General features: G+C 37.2%; 3 protein-coding genes across 9 annotated transcripts; all 3 read right to left on the reverse strand.

Annotated features, from left to right (window-relative positions):
• Positions 1-128: 128 nt before the first annotated feature.
• Positions 129-2919, reverse strand: LOC111799171 (putative pentatricopeptide repeat-containing protein At5g52630). Its single transcript, XM_023682590.2, has 2 exons — positions 2729-2919; positions 129-2478 (listed from the first exon to the last, which is right to left on the reverse strand). Exons 1-2 carry the CDS (start codon positions 2822-2824, stop codon positions 280-282), a joined length of 2295 nt encoding a protein of 764 aa, XP_023538358.2. The 5' UTR covers positions 2825-2919; the 3' UTR covers positions 129-279.
• A 310-nt stretch (positions 2920-3229) lies between these two features.
• LOC111799176 (serine hydroxymethyltransferase, mitochondrial) lies at positions 3230-9363 on the reverse strand. Of its 6 annotated transcripts, none has more exons than XM_023682598.2 (15): positions 9243-9363; positions 9100-9147; positions 7869-7955; positions 7654-7775; positions 7487-7563; positions 6790-6914; positions 6418-6510; positions 6079-6171; positions 5793-5990; positions 5160-5264; positions 5016-5081; positions 4848-4925; positions 3948-4059; positions 3737-3850; positions 3230-3467 (listed from the first exon to the last, which is right to left on the reverse strand). In XM_023682598.2, exons 1-15 carry the CDS (start codon positions 9327-9329, stop codon positions 3319-3321), a joined length of 1554 nt encoding a protein of 517 aa, XP_023538366.2. In that variant the 5' UTR covers positions 9330-9363; the 3' UTR covers positions 3230-3318. The 6 variants fall into 6 exon arrangements, with proteins under 6 accessions (XP_023538366.2, XP_023538365.2, XP_086981683.1 ...); XM_023682597.2 differs by having other exon boundaries at positions 9240-9363; XM_087125557.1 differs by lacking the exon at positions 7869-7955.
• Positions 9364-10489: 1126 nt separating this feature from the next.
• On the reverse strand, positions 10490-15825 carry LOC111799178 (serine hydroxymethyltransferase 2, mitochondrial). Of its 2 annotated transcripts, none has more exons than XM_087125560.1 (16): positions 15594-15825; positions 15369-15419; positions 15101-15187; positions 14795-14916; positions 14459-14535; positions 13782-13906; positions 13567-13659; positions 13372-13464; positions 13067-13264; positions 12826-12930; positions 12616-12681; positions 12395-12472; positions 12138-12249; positions 11933-12043; positions 11629-11800; positions 10490-10832 (listed from the first exon to the last, which is right to left on the reverse strand). In XM_087125560.1, exons 1-15 carry the CDS (start codon positions 15675-15677, stop codon positions 11652-11654), a joined length of 1551 nt encoding a protein of 516 aa, XP_086981686.1. In that variant the 5' UTR covers positions 15678-15825; the 3' UTR covers positions 10490-10832; positions 11629-11651. The 2 variants fall into 2 exon arrangements, with proteins under 2 accessions (XP_086981686.1, XP_086981685.1); XM_087125559.1 differs by having other exon boundaries at positions 11606-11800; positions 15594-15824.

Raw genomic sequence — 15825 nt, forward strand, 5'->3', positions numbered from 1 at the left:
CGCTGGAAACGGCATATCATCTAAGGCTGGAAATTTGTATAAGAGTACCTGTATATACCATCATCTAGTTTTGTTAAAATCTCTTAGCAAATTAGCTGACCTACCTCTTGTCATTCTTTTGCCATACAGAGAAGGAACAATGGTGTTGACATTAAATTGTCCTGGTATTTGTCTGAAGCTCAACAGAAATCAGCTTCATATGAATATTTTGACAGCTCAATGTCGCTAGGTTTGTACAAAATTTAAGTTCGTGTCTTACCCTGCTCTTCACCAAGGACACTAAAGAAGATCTCCAAAACCTCTACAAGAACAGTATCCGTTCGAAAACTTGTGAAGCTGCTTGCTATCTCGGATGACAATTTCCCTGCCTGTCAATAATGATACGAATCGGATAAAATTATGGCAGTCCCTACACATGGTGATGTTCTTGACAACCCGAATCTGGGTGGCTTTTGGCAGGTTTAACAAGCCAAAAGCAATGGCTAACCTCTCGCTGTGATAAATGGTGGACAAGAACGCTGTTTCATCGCCTTTCTCCTCTTCGATTACCTCCATATATTGAACAGGTTTGTAACCAAGAGGTTTTACTTCGTCGAGTAAAGTCTCCAACAGCTTGTACATCTCTGCAGTTTGACAGTGTGATTTGTCATTGGGTTTAAATGAATAAACTTTTTCTTTGATGCTAATCCAGCTCCAGTCCTTCAACTTTCCAAGCTTTTCTTCTTTCATTACTTTCCTCACTGTGGAAACATCCTTCCATCTCCCGGCAGAGATGTACATATTTAGCAGAGAGATGTAGGTCTCGGTGTCTTTCGGCCTGAGTTTAAGTAACTGCTCAGCAGCATAAAACCCCAATTCGGAGTTCCCATGACTTCGACATCCTGCAATTAACATGGACCATATAATTTCATTAGGCTCAAAGTTCATCTTCTTGACTACATCAAAAGCTTCTTCCACCAGACCCAACCTCATATACATGTCAATCATGCATGCAAAATGGTCCATTACAGGCTCAATCTTGTACTGCTTCTGCATTACTTCAAAGTAATACAGTGCTTCATCCACCAAACCAGCATGGCTACAAGCTGATAGAACACCTACAAAAGTGATCTGGTTTGGTTTAACTCCAGCCAGTCTCATATCTTCAAAGAGCTGAAGTGCTTGTTGAGACAAACCGTGTCGTGCAAATCCCGTAATCATCGAAGTCCATGATATCAGAGTTCTTGAAGGCATCTCCAAGAAAGCTTTTCTCGCCTCAGCAATACTTCCACATTTGTTATACATACTAATCAATGCAGTTCCCACAACAATATCTGCCAAAACACCACTCTTGATGATCTGAGCATGAGTTTGTTCCCCTTGTTCTAAGGCTACTAGTCTACTACAAATGCTTAAAACACTGGAGAAAGTGAACAGATCGGGCTTTATACCCGAGCGATGTAATTTCTGGAACATATTAAGTGCTGTGGATCCACTCTTGTGAGCTGCAAGATCATCTTCAGCAGCATCGATCATTTTTGCATGCCCTGCGATCATTGAATTCCATGTAATCAAATTGAGGGTCTCCATACCTTCGAACAATTTCTGAGCCTCAATAAGCCATCCACATTTCAGGTATAAGTACATGACAGAATTTTTTATAGGTATGCTTGAACCATAACCAAGCTTAATGCTTAGTGAATGAATCTGTGCTCCTAGACTCAATGTTAGCATCACACAACAAGTGCTCAAGATACTGGTGAGAGTATATTCATTCGGCTCCACGCCTTCTGAGAGCATCTTGGTAAAGAAACTTAAACTCTGAGCTGCTTGACCATTATCACCACAGGCAGATACAACTGAAGTCCATGAAATGACATTCTTTTCCTTAATTTTCTGGAAGGCCCTAATAGCGAGTTCCAAGCACCCAAATTTAGAATAGAAGCTAGAAAGAGAGTTGCCAATACTAGTATCAAAATCTAAGTGATATTTGATGATATATGCATGAACTTGCTTCCCCAATTCGATAGATTGCAGGGAAGAACAAGCATTCAACACTATTCCGAGTGTAAAATTTGTAGGATAAGCTCCAGCCTGCAACATTTCGATGAATACTTTAAGAGCAGGCAGAGGCTGCGAGTTCTGAACATAACCAGTCACTAGAGTAGTCCAGGCAATGACATTTCTTCGAGGCAAATTATTAAACACTTTGCGAGCTTTTTCCATGACTCCACATTTCGCATAAACATTAACAAGATTGGTCATTACAAATAGGTCTTCATGAGTCCCAGTTTTTACGATATGACCATGGATAATTTCCGCTTCTACAGCTAATTTTCTGTCTATGCATTCTTGCAACAACGGAACATAGTAAGAAGTTTTGACCGTCGTACCTTCTTTCAACAGAGACAGAGCTTCATGTACGTCTACAAACTTCGGCTCCGCATCAACATTCAGTTGAATTAGCGACTGATTTTTCTGATACGACACGCTAGCATTCTACAGTATATCATAGAATCAACAAAACGACAGATCAAGAAAACGAAGCAGGCTAAATTCACATTCCATACGATTAGTTACGAACAAATTAAGAATCCAACATTCAGAATCCACAGTTTCACACTCCAACTCAACTGATCCTTCTCACAAAACCAAGAACAGAAGTCCGTAAGATCAATTCGAGTATTTTCAAAAGAATTTTTCATTTCAAATCAATCATGGCTCCATCGAAAGCAAGCAAAAAGAGTACCTTATCCTTAAGGAGAAGGCTGGTAGAGTGTCGCTTTCTTACGTCGGAATCGAGGTTGAGAGCAGCAGTTAGGGTAACAGAAGGCAAGGAAGCCATGAAAGGAAGAAGGAGAAGGAATTACATAATAATGGCGGGGTGTTTATCCCTTCCCCATCCAATCGAATCCGCACACACATGAATTGTGGAGGGAACGGCCTCTTTTTCTTTATATATATAATGGTGAAAACATTGCGGTTAAATTTTGCGTTTACAGTAACAAGGTTAAATTAAGAGTAGTTTTAGGAGTCTAGGTAAATTTTTAAAAATGTCTAATAAATTTATATTAAATTTTAATTTTAATTTTTTTAATTTTTAATGTATATTCATTAGTCGTTTGAAAATTTTCCATTAATTTTTTTTTTAATTTATTTTAGAACAAATTAAAAAATTTATAAGGATAATAATTGATTTTATATTAATGTATATTTTTCTATTAGTTTTCGATATAACTATGTAACAACCTGAAGCCACCGAGACATTTATTTATGCATGTAAGTGACTAACCAACTCCCACTAAGTTCTTATAAAAAGGTTCCGTACAACTTGGTTCTTCACTCTCTATATTTCATCGTCTCTTTCTCAAAACCTACGGTTGCAAATTGCTTGGAGAACTTCTCGACCTCATGTCGAAGCTTCGAAATTTCATTTTGGAATTCTTTATTTGATTGCACGGTTGCCTCGAAATCCTTCAACTTAGCACCTGCATTCACGATTGAGTATGTCAAAGGATTCTAAAAGATAGCGAGCCAACAAATGGGCAATAATGTGAGACGAGAGAGCTCAATATATTTTAATGCAGATCTGATGATTGTTCTAGCAGATATTGTCCTCTTTGAATTTTCCCTTTCGGGCTTTCCTCGAGGCTTTAAAACGCATCTGCTAGGGTAAGGTTTCCACACCTTTATATATGGTGGTTTGTTTTCCTCCCCAACCAATGTGTGACATCACAGTTATGATCGAAAATCCGACCTTTAGGCTCAGCAGCCTTAATCTTTAAGGCTAACTTCAAAGCTTCATCAAAGAATTCAGCTACTTTCACAAAATCTGCTTCGAGGAAGCCTCTTGAAGTAAGAGCAGGGGTTCCTATATACACCAAATTTACACTGATTTAGATACTTGACCAGTAATTGGAGAACCACGATAATATTTCTTTTGTACAAAGTTTCGCCCAAGGCCATACCCATACGGATGCCACCAGGAACCATGGCTGACACGTCCCCCGGAACTGTGTTCTTGTTAGCTGCAATGTGCACCCAATCCAAAACCTTCTCCACTCTTGACCCATCAATACCCTGTCAAATTACGTCGACGATAATAGTTATATCATGAACGTTAAAAAGTATCTAGTAGGTTCTTCAACTTTCAATTATGTATCCAATAAGTTACTAAATTTTTAATATTGTACATAATATAGGTGTAACGGCGGCCCTATTTGGGCTTTACCTTTTGGGCTTCCTCCTCGAGGCTTTAAAACGCGTATGTTAGGGGAAGGTTTTCACACCTGTAAAGGGTGTTTTGTTCTCCTCTCCAACCAATGTGAGACATCACAATCCACCTCCCTTCGGGGTCCAGCGTCCTCGCTGGCACTTGTTCCTTTCTCCAATCGATGTGGGACGGCCCACCAAATGGACCAATGTGAGACATCACAATCCACCCCCCTTCGGGTCCCAACGTCCTCGCTGGCACTCATTCCTTTCTCCAATCGATGTGGGACCCCCACCTGATGGTGTACTTACTGGCACACCATCTCATATCTACTCCCTTCGGGGAACAGCGAGAAGGTGGCACATCGTTCGGTGTCTAGCTCCGATACCATTTGTAACGGCCGGCCAAGACCCACCGCTAGTAGATATTGTCCTCTTTGGGCTTCCCCCTCAAGGCTTTACAACGCATCTACTAGGGAAGGTTTCCACACCCTTATAAATGGTATTTTGTTCTCCTCCCCAACCAATGTGGCACATCAAAGTATGTCTTTAGCCTATTCTTCAAATTTTTAATATCAGTAAGCGGTCGTCATAAAGAAAAATACCTGGATGAGAAGTATAAAAGTTATAACGGTGACCCGGAAATCGCCCATTACCTTATTTTTCAAATTTATGAGGACTAAATGATTATCAGTTCCACCAGATACAAGTTCATACCCCTTCTCAATCAAACACTGCATAAACAATGAATTTGACACAGTAAACTACACTGATTTAAGCAAAGAATTAAAAACAGTGAGAAAAACATGCACTATTCTGTATACCTGAGCAAATTTTGAAGAATTATTGAGAACCTGTTGTTGGTAGGCTTTGTATTCCGGAGTTGTGGCCTATTGTAATATGGTAAATAAGAGAAATAACATGAATGAAAACAATTTAATTTTGTTACCTTGAAACAAATAAATAACCTGCTTTAGTGCAATCACCAGACCAGCTATTTTATGGTTGTGTGGGGAACCTTGAAAACCAGGAAAGACAGCGCTGTTAATTTTTTCTTCATAGTCATAGACCACCTGTCGTAGATTGTAATAAAATATTAGACAACAAATACTTTGTCTAAAATCACGAATCTCCATAATGGTATGATATTGTCTACTTTGAGCATAAGCTCTCGTGGCTTTACTTTGGGACTCCCTCCCGGTATGATATTGTCTACTTTGAGCATAAGCTCTCGTGGCTTTACTTTGGGACTCCCTCCCAACAATCCTCCCCTCGAACAAAATACACTATAGAGCCTCCCCTGAGACCTACCTATGGAGCCCTCGAACAAAGCACACCCTTCGTTCTACTTTGTTTGACGCTTGAGTCATTTTTTACTACACCTTCGAGGATCACCACTTTTTTGTTCGACATTTGAGAATTCTATCGACATGGCTAAGATAAGGGCATGACTCTAATATTGTCCACTTTGAACATAAGCTCTCATAGTTTTGTTTTAGGTTTCTCCAGAAGACCTCATATCAATGAAGATGTATTCCTTACTTATAAATCCATGATCGTTTCCTAAATTAGCCAATGTGGGACTCCCTCCCAACACTTACTTCCTCTCCTTTTTTGTTGATCTCTTTAACGCCCTTTCGATAGAAAATCAGAGCCCCTCGTGGACCACGTAAGGACTTATTTGTGGTTGTTGTCACAATATCAGCATATTCAAAAGGAGATGGAATAACATCTGCCGCAACTAAACCAGCTAGGTGTGCCATGTCTGCCAACATGATTGCCTTATGTTTGTCACAGATCTATCACAATATTCAACCACAATCAAAATCAAATGTTATGTTACAAATGTAAAAATAAAACCCTGATGGGAATATTCTAAAATGTAACCTTTCGAATTCGTGCATAATCAAACAAACGAGCATAGGCAGTTGCACCCGCAACAACGAGTTTTGGTCGAAACAAAGATGCACTTCTCTCCATCTGCATATCAGAAAAATCAACATGATATCAGTATACAATGTTAGGAATCGGATCTCCACAATGGTATGATCCTGTCCACTTTGAGCATAACTTTGCTTTGGGCTTCCCCAACAGGCCTCATACCAATGGAGATACGATTCCTTGCTTATAAACCCATGATCATTCCCTAAATTAACCAATGTGGGACTCCATCCCAACAATCTCCAACATACAATTTGGTCAAACGGTAGAGAAATATTTGCTAACCCCATCATAATCAATGTAACCCGTGCTCTCATCCAGCCTATATGGCATTGTCTCGAAGAATACTGAAACAAGTGAAATTTTCTTGGTAGCCGTCTGCAAAAAATTCAGATAAGCTAGCAATGTGAAAACAGAAGTTAAATTATAAATTCCGTCGTTCGGGTTTAGAGAAAGTTACAATTTAGTCCTTGTAGTTTTAAAATATAGAATTTCATCCACATAGTTTAATAAAATTTCATAAATAGCCCATATCATTAGCAATCACGAACAAATTTATGTTCGGGTTCTTACCTATAAGGAAAATTTTATAATTTTTAAAATTATAGGGACTAAATTATAACTTTAATGAACAAATTTGTCGCTCATATTAAGCACCTGATAACCATGCGAAAGGTGTCCACCATGTGGTAAATCAAGAGACATAATTCTCTCGTGTGGTTTTAATAATGCAGTATATGTCAGAAAATTAGCTATAGATCCAGTGAAAGTCTGCACGTTAACTACAAATAAAAGAATATGCTCAAGTTAATTGAATCAGAAAATACAGAGAAAAGCTCGTTGACAATAATTACATTAACTAAATCAGAAAATTCTGAAATTATATGCAAATCTATAGCTGAATCGCAAGAAACTCGAAGATAACTTAGGAAATAAAGACACCAGTGTCCCACATCGGCTTAATTTAGAGAATGATCATGAGTTTATAATCAAGGAATACTCTCTCCATTGGTACGAGCATTGTGGAGAGTCGTGTTCATCTAATATGGTATCAGAACCATGCCCTAAACTTAGCCATATCAATAGAATCCTCAAATGTCGAACAAAGAACTCCAAAGAAAAAGGAGTCGAGCCTTGATTAAGGGAAGGCGTACTTTGTTCAAGAGGAGGTGTTGTTGGATGAGGGAATGATCATGAGTTTATAATCAAAGGATACTCTCTCCAGTAAGAGCTTATGCTCAAAGTAGACAATATCATATCATTGTGGAGAGTCGTGTTCATCTAACATTAGGCTCACTATCGATTGCAGTACTAAGAAAAGATCGTAATAATAAGATATGAACAATTATGATACCTCCCCATTTTGCAGAGTCCAATCGAAAGGCGTCTAGGGCACGTTCCTTGCACAAATTTTCGATGATGTCAGCGTACCTAAATCCATTTAGGGTTTATAGTTAATTAGAACAAGAATCGAACAAATGAAATTGTAGCGTAGAATTTGAGATAGATTAATTGACATACTCAATTCCTCCATAGTATCTGGCACCGGGATATCCTTCACTGTATGAATTGGTCATAATTGAACCGACGGCTTCCATCACTGCTCTTGCGCAGAAATTCTCAGAAGGTATAAGCTCAAGACCCTTCAAATTAATAAACGACTTGTACATGAACTAACCTCGAAGCTTAAGCTCAACTCAATTCAATCGAGCATTTCAATAATAATAATAATGAACCTGGAATTGACGAGCTTTCTCAAGCTCGATGATTTCCGCCACTTCCGGAGCAACGACCTCGATCGGAAGGTTCAGCGGCTTAATCCACTAAAATCAAAATACCTCTTAATTTATACTTCGTCTCAAACATTCCGTTTAAATTTTTAAAAATAAAAGAAATTAAAAAAATATTAGAATTAAAAACGTAAATATTTTATTTCAAAACTATCCTTTTTAACTTTCAAAAATTACATTAATACTCTTTAATTTTCAAAGAAACCTTAATATCTTAAATTTTTAGAAAAAAAATGGAATTTTTTTTATGGGTATCTACCTGTTTAATTGTAATTATCCCCGCTAGCCAATATTGTCATCATTAGGCTTTCCCTTTTGGGCTTGCCCTCAAGGCTTTAAAACGCGTCTAGGGTTAGGATTCGTTCTCCTCTCCAGATCCACCGAGCCAATATTGTCCTCTTTGGACTTTCCCTCAAGGCTTTAAAACGCGTCTAGGAGAAGGTTTCCACACCCTTATAAATGGTGGTTTGTTCTCCTCCCCAACCAATGTGGGACATCAAAATCCACCCCCTTTAGGGCCCAGCGTCCTTATTAGCACACCGCCTCGTGTCTACCCCTCTTCAGGGTTCAGCGAGAAGGCTTGCACATCGTCCGGTGTCTGGCTCTGATACCATTTGTAACGCCCCAAATCCACCGCTAGTAGATATTGTCCTCTTTGGGCTTTCCCTTTCGGGCTTCCCCTCAACGCTTTAAAACGCGTCATCTAGGGGAAGGTTTTCACACCCTTAGTAGTTTGTTCTCCTCCCCAACCAATGTGGGACGTCACATTAATAGTATTTTATTCGCCCTCACTCTATTGCTTTTAATTATATATGATTTTATTTTGAATATTAATTGATTAATTAATATTAAACTAACAAAATTATTATAATAATTTATTAAAATATTTTCCTAATTTACTTCTTTAAAATTTTATTAAATGAATGTGATTAATTGAAATTATTTTTATATTAAAAATAAATTTAAAAAAATGTAACTAATAATACATACATTTTCCAACCCAAAAAATCTCCTTTTAAAAATATACCGAAATTTCCTCATATGAAATAATAATTAATATTTTAAACTAAAATAAAAATAAAAATATTTATGAGATGAATAAATTAATACCAATAATTTTGGGATAAAATAAATGAATTTTTTTAAAAATTGAAAATCATAGAAATGGAATGCTTACAGTAGCTCGAGCCTCCCTTTCCTCCGCCGTGGAGCCGCCCGCAGAAGACTGCGACCATAGAAAACCAATGGAAAGTTAGGGCATAAGAGAGTAAAATCAGTCATTCTGAATTAACAATGACGGCGAGGAGAGAGAAAACCCGCCGTGTTACGGAGGAGGAACCGCCCGTTCACCGGAGAAACATTGGGTTTCGTAATGCCGACGGCAACTCTTCTTAGAAGCATCGCCATTGGTTTCCGCCGGTGATTGTCTTCTCGATTTTTTTTTTTTTTTTCTTTTACTACAATATTGACTAATTTGAACCATATATATAGGGCTAATGAGGAGGACAAAGTCGTCTTTTTTCTTTTATTATTATTATTATTATTATTATTATTTTGTTTTAAGTTAATAAAAAAATAATTTTAATGGATAGATTTGAGCCATTTTTTAATTACATTTGATTCTCAAAATTTTAAAAAAAATTAAAATTGGTTAAATTCTATTCTTTTATCATTAAAAGTTATAAAAAATCATATATTTAGAGAATATTATTTTGATTGAAAGATAGAATGATAGTTGACACGTACTCTATATTCGAGATAACTTTTACTTGTTACACGTTATTGTATTATTTATTTTATATTTAAATGAAAAATATAATAAACGTATTTTTAATTATGTATTTAATAAATTCGTGAATTTTTTTTTAAAAAATAATTAATTAACTTATTAAATACAAAATTCATTTTTAAAACTTAAATTACTAAAAAAGAAATTCATTGTTACAAATTAAAATTTGAGTTTTAGGCATTATTTTGATTTTATGTAAAAGAAATTAATTAGGAATATGGGTTGAAAGATAGTGTGAATACAAGCATATTTTATTGGATAAAACTTCAATTAGAGATATTTCGAGCATAATTCATTGACAAGACATTAATTACCATTTCAAAAGTCGATAGTCCAATCTCTTAAGGAGGATTATAATATATATATATATATATATTTTTTTTTTCTTCGAATAAAGTTAAAATTTTATTTCAATAATATTTTTATGCCTTCAAAAAAAAATTAAAAAATACTCTACTAAAAAATGTCTCTCCAGATTCTTCCTCCATATTAATTAACGAAAATGAACAAAATTGTCAGGAGCATTGGAATATATTCTTACAAGCTTTCAAGAATTAATATAAGATTAAACTTACCATAATGCTCATCAGTGGTAATTTAACATACTTTTATAATATCATTTCATCCCGAACTAATATTTACTTGATTAACGAATATCAGTTTAAAGTCATATAACACATGCAAGGTTCCCATATAAATATAGATTCTCACAATTTTGTTAATCGAAATTTAGAGACTAAAATAATAGATTAAAGAAAAGTTTTATGCGAAAATAATCTCACAATTCAAACGAAAATTCAAATAACTACGCACATAATTGACAATCATTGTCTCCAAGAAGAAAACATAATCACAATCATACTTGTGAAGTGATTTAAATCTCAATCAGGTGTTCTTAGTTTAAGATATTCGATTGACAAGATTACTTCCCTTGTAGTGATTCCTTCCTTATGTAAACCTATAAATTAAGGCTGGCAAAGTTCGAAGAACATAATGTCGAGATTTTATTATACTAGAAAGTCAAACAAAAAACTGCTCACAGGGATATTTATTTAGAGGAAACTTCTGCAGTTGGCCGTTTGCTGGAGGGTCTGAATCAGCAACTTTGACAACAAGGTTATCTGCATAAGCAGAATTATGGATGCTGCTTAATAGAATATCAAAATATCAATCTAACCCAGAATTATGACACTCTAAAACTTAGAAGAATCAAATCACTAGAAGAGTATTTTTAGGATTTTCCAAAGCACTTTAATTATCTAAACAGATTTTCAGAAGTGTTCTTCAGATTGTAACGACTCAAGTCCACCGCTAGCAGATATTGTCCTCTTTGGGCTTTGCCTGAAGCGTCTACTAGGGGAAGGTTTCCACACCCTTATAAAGGGTGTTTTGTTCTCCTCCCCAACCAATCAGGGCATCACAATCCACCCCCCTTTGAGGCCCAGCGTCCTCGCTGACACTCGTTCCTTTCTCCAATCGATGTGGGACCGCCACCAAATCCACCCCCTTTAGGGTCCAACGTCCTTACTGGCACACCGTCTCGTGTCTATCCCCCTTCGGGGAACAGCGAGAAGGCTGACACACCGTCCGGTGTCCGGCTCTGATACCACTTGTAACGAGTCAGGCCTACCGCTAGCAGATATTGTCCTCTTTGGGCTTTCCCTTTCAAGCTTCCCCTCAAGGCTTTAAAACGCGTCTACTAGGGGAAGGTTTCCACACCCTTGTAAGGGTGATTTGTTCTCCTCCCCAACCAATGTGGGACATCACACAGACTAAAACAACTTTTCATCTCATAAAGATCATCAAGACTCCCTAACCTATTATTTGTTAAAACTTGTTAAAGTTATTTATGGTATTCGTTCAACAGGTTATGGATGTTAAGAAATGTTCTAACCCGACTCCGCGGTAGATCCTTGCCTGCAACTTTGAGGATTCGCTTTTCAGTCTCTGTATTTCATTGTCTCTTTCTCAAATCCTATTGTTGGAAATTGCTTGGCATACTGCTCAACTTTGAGTCGGAGCTTTGAAATTTCAGATTGGAAGTCTTTATTTGCTTGCATGGTTGCTACGAAATCCTTCAACTTAGTACCTGTATTTACAATATTTAAAAACAAAGATGAGTATATCGAAGGTTCTAAAAGACATTAGTCCGATAAATGCACAAATACGAGACGAGAGTGGCCAGTATATTTTAAGGTAGAGAAGTATTTTGTTCAGGAACCTTCGCTATTGGCCTTAATCTTCAAGGCTAACTTCACAGCTTCATCGAAATATTCAGCTACTTTCACAAAATCTGCCTCAAGGAAACCTCTTGAGGTCAGGGCAGGGGTCCCTATGTACACCAGAAGTTCAGAACACAAAATTGGCATAAATTTAGATATTCTACCAGTAACTGAAGGACCAAAGACAATGGTGGAAGGGCATACCCATACGGATGCCACCAGGAACCATGGCAGACACGTCCCCTGGAACTGTGTTCTTGTTAGCTGCAATATGAACCGATTCCAAAACCTTCTCGACTCTCGAGCCATCGATGCCCTGCCAAATGGAAATAACTTGGGATGATTTTTGTTAATTAAATTGTCATTATATTTGTAATCGTTTGCACCCAGCACTACTCGAACACAAACCCACGGATGAGGAGTATAATAGCTATATTGGCGGACAGGTTGTCATCCTTTACCTTATTTTTCAAATTCACAAGGACTAAATGGTTGTCAGTTCCACCAGATACAAGTTCATAGCCCTTCTCAATCAAACTCTGCATAAACAATTGATTTGACACGGTAAACTACACTGATTCAAGCAAAGAAGAAAGTTCACTCCATACACAAGCAAAACATGCAATGAAAAAGTACTATATTGATGATTTGTCAAAGGAGTCAGAAATTTTTCACTGCATACCTGAGCAAATTTGGAAGAATTACTAAGAACCTGCTCTTGGTAGGCTTTGTATTCCGGAGTTGTGGCCTATTGCAATATGGTAAAAAGGAGAAATATCATGAATGGAAACTAGGCGAACATCCAAATATCTAAATCTAGTATCCAAAATAAAATTTCGTGAAGATGGCCCCCAAATTTATTTGTCGAGAAAGACGAGAAAAAATAAACGACCTGCTTTAGTGCAACTGCCAGACCAGTTATGGTGTGGTTGTGTGGGCCACCTTGAAGACCAGGAAAGACAGCCTGATTAATTTTGTCTTCGTAGTCATAGAGCACCTGTCGTAGATTATAATGAAATATTAGACCAGTAAGAACTCGCCATTGAAATTTACTTACATTTACTTCAAGGTGTAGTAGGAACCTTTCCTTACAGATTTTGTATTCTTTCTTACATTTTTAAGATCTCACTTACTTCTTGTCCTTTTTTGTTGATCTCTTTAACACCCTTCCGGAAGAAAATCATTGCTCCTCGTGGTCCGCGTAAGGATTTATGTGTGGTTGTTGTTACAACATCAGCATAATCAAAAGGGGATGGAATAACGCCAGCTGCAACTAAGCCACTGATGTGTGCCATATCAGCCAACATGACTGCCTTCTGTTTGTCACAGATCTGTCAGAAATCAAAATAATCACAACCAAGCCAAACGTTACACGACGTAGAAGTGTAAAATCCTAATGGAAGCTATTTTATAATCTGTCGCCAAACAAAGGAAAAACCTGGCGAATTCGTGCATAGTCATAGAGACGGGCATAGGCACTTGCACCAGCAACGATGAGTTTTGGTCGGAACAATGATGCACTTTTTTCCAACTATTAGAATTTTGCTCCATATAAGTAGTTTATTTGAAATTGCAGTTTCAAGACAAATCAACAGGATATCCCAATAGGCGCAAACACAGAAGCATTTCGAACCTGGTCATAGTCAATGTAACCAGTGCTCTCATCCAACCTATATGGCACTGTCTCGAAGAATATTGAAACGGCAGAAATCTTCTTGGTATCAGTCTGCAAAAGGTTAAAGATATAAACATAGGAAAGTATCATATCAAACATCATAAAAAGTACAAGTTACCAAATCACCAAAAGCAGCAATGTCAAAACCAGGTAGTAAATTTGAAAATAAACACCTGGTAACCATGCGAAAGGTGTCCACCATGTGGTAAGTCTAGAGCCATAATCCTCTCATGAGGTTTTAATAATGCAGTATATGCCTGAAAGTTAGCCGGTGATCCAGAGAGAGACTGCACATTAACTACAAAAAAAATACCATTCTGAGTTTAATCAAAGACGGTAGGTACTTTGGCAAGTTCTTTCACATAGACCAAACTGAATGGTCTCAGAGTTGGTTAAATAAAAAGAGAAAGCCAAACCAAAACACTAGACTTCAGTGGTTCACACTAGAGCAAATATCACCAATATGTCTTCTTTCCAAGTTGAGTCCAAAAGAAAAGGGAGGTGCAGACAATTTTCTGATTAATATATGAAACAGCCATCCTGTGGGTCTTTTATTTTTCATTGATCACACCATTAAAAGGCACCACGTCGAGAAAAGCTTGTTTATATGAATCAGAAAATTCTTAAAATGATTGCACATGTTCAGCTGAATTAACACGAAACTCAGGGCAAGACACAGTGAACTGCTATACTTATACAAAGAGAGTCTGAAACAAATTTATCACTTGGAAATTAATCACATATCATTAATTGTCTATCTAAGCATAGAAGCCGAAGGTGCAATACCCCACCCTGCATAGTAATACTTCAAAAAAGAATAACAACAATAATATATCAATAGTTCTCATACCTCCCCATTTTGCAGGGTCCAAACGGAAAGCTTCTAGAGCACGTTTCTGGCACAAGGTTTCAGCCATGTCAATGTACCTAAATCCATTTGGCGTTTATAATCCCATAAACGAAAAGAAAAAAGAGGCAAACGAAAACAAAAGGAATTACATACAGAAATTATCGGTGACATCGCAGTAAGTTACTGATTCTAAGAACTTGCAATGTTTTTGCTAATATTAAGAAAAACTTATGATGGTCTTTCATGTAATTTATACTCTGTTCTTATTTTGTTTCAAAACTTCAACAATTTATTCCAAAAACAAAAGTACTCTGGAATTGAGATAGATCCACATACTCATTTCCACCATAGTATCTGGCACCAGGATATCCTTCACTGTACTTGTTGGTCATGACTGAACCAACTGCTTCCATCACTGATGATGAAGTGAAATTCTCAGAAGGTATAAGTTCAAAACCCTTCACATTCAAAAAAGAATCGTACAAGATTTGATGTTAATCACGAAGCTCAACTCAATTCAATGGATATCAACACCATTAACGACAATTTCAGCCTTAAAAAAATGAAGAAGCGAATAGATCAACGTCAAATTTTCAAAAGCACAAAGACCACGAAAACAGCTCGTAGTGAAACAAAAAATACCTTCCATTGACGAGCTTTCTCGAGCTCAATGATGTCTGCAATTTCCGGATCAATGACCTCGAGGGGGGCGTTCAGCTGCTTAATCCACTGCAAGCAAAATTCCTCCAAATATCAACATCGATTCAAGAAACTGACTCATCAAACAGATCTCGTACACTCCATGATCCACATACATTCCTTAGTCCTTATTTAAGTTCTAACTTCAACAAGAAATTTTTGCACCAGAAAAATGTAAATTTCTTCAGACATATATAAATGGAATGCTCACAGTAGCTCGAGCCTTGTCCCTTTCCTCCGCAGCGGCACCGGACAGAGAAGACTGCGGCCATATAAAACGAATTCAAACACAAAAACGAGTAAGAAAATTACGGCATCAGAAGTTATCAAGAATGACGAATGTAAACACCATAGATATTATGAATTAACAATGGCGGTGAGAATTAAAGAAAGCAAAAAAAAAAAAAAAAAAAAAAAAAAAAAAAAAAAAAAAAACCATGTGATGGAGAAACCGGCCATTGACGAGAGGAACGTTGGATTTGGTAACGCCGACGGCGAATCTTCGAAGCGCCATAGCCATTGGTTTCGGTAAGCGATTGAATCTCCTCCGATATCGAAATGCGTGAAAGGTTCCGCGCACTTTTGATCTGGTGCTCTTCCGTTGTCGCCACTGCCAGTGGGGTTAGTAGGTTGGTGATGGAGGCCCGATGCCGGTGAATAAATATTAA

The sequence above is a fragment of the Cucurbita pepo genome, chromosome 7 (assembly GCF_057944985.1).
Source record: "Cucurbita pepo subsp. pepo isolate OVF chromosome 7, ASM5794498v1, whole genome shotgun sequence".
Lineage (NCBI taxonomy): Eukaryota > Viridiplantae > Streptophyta > Magnoliopsida > Cucurbitales > Cucurbitaceae > Cucurbita > Cucurbita pepo.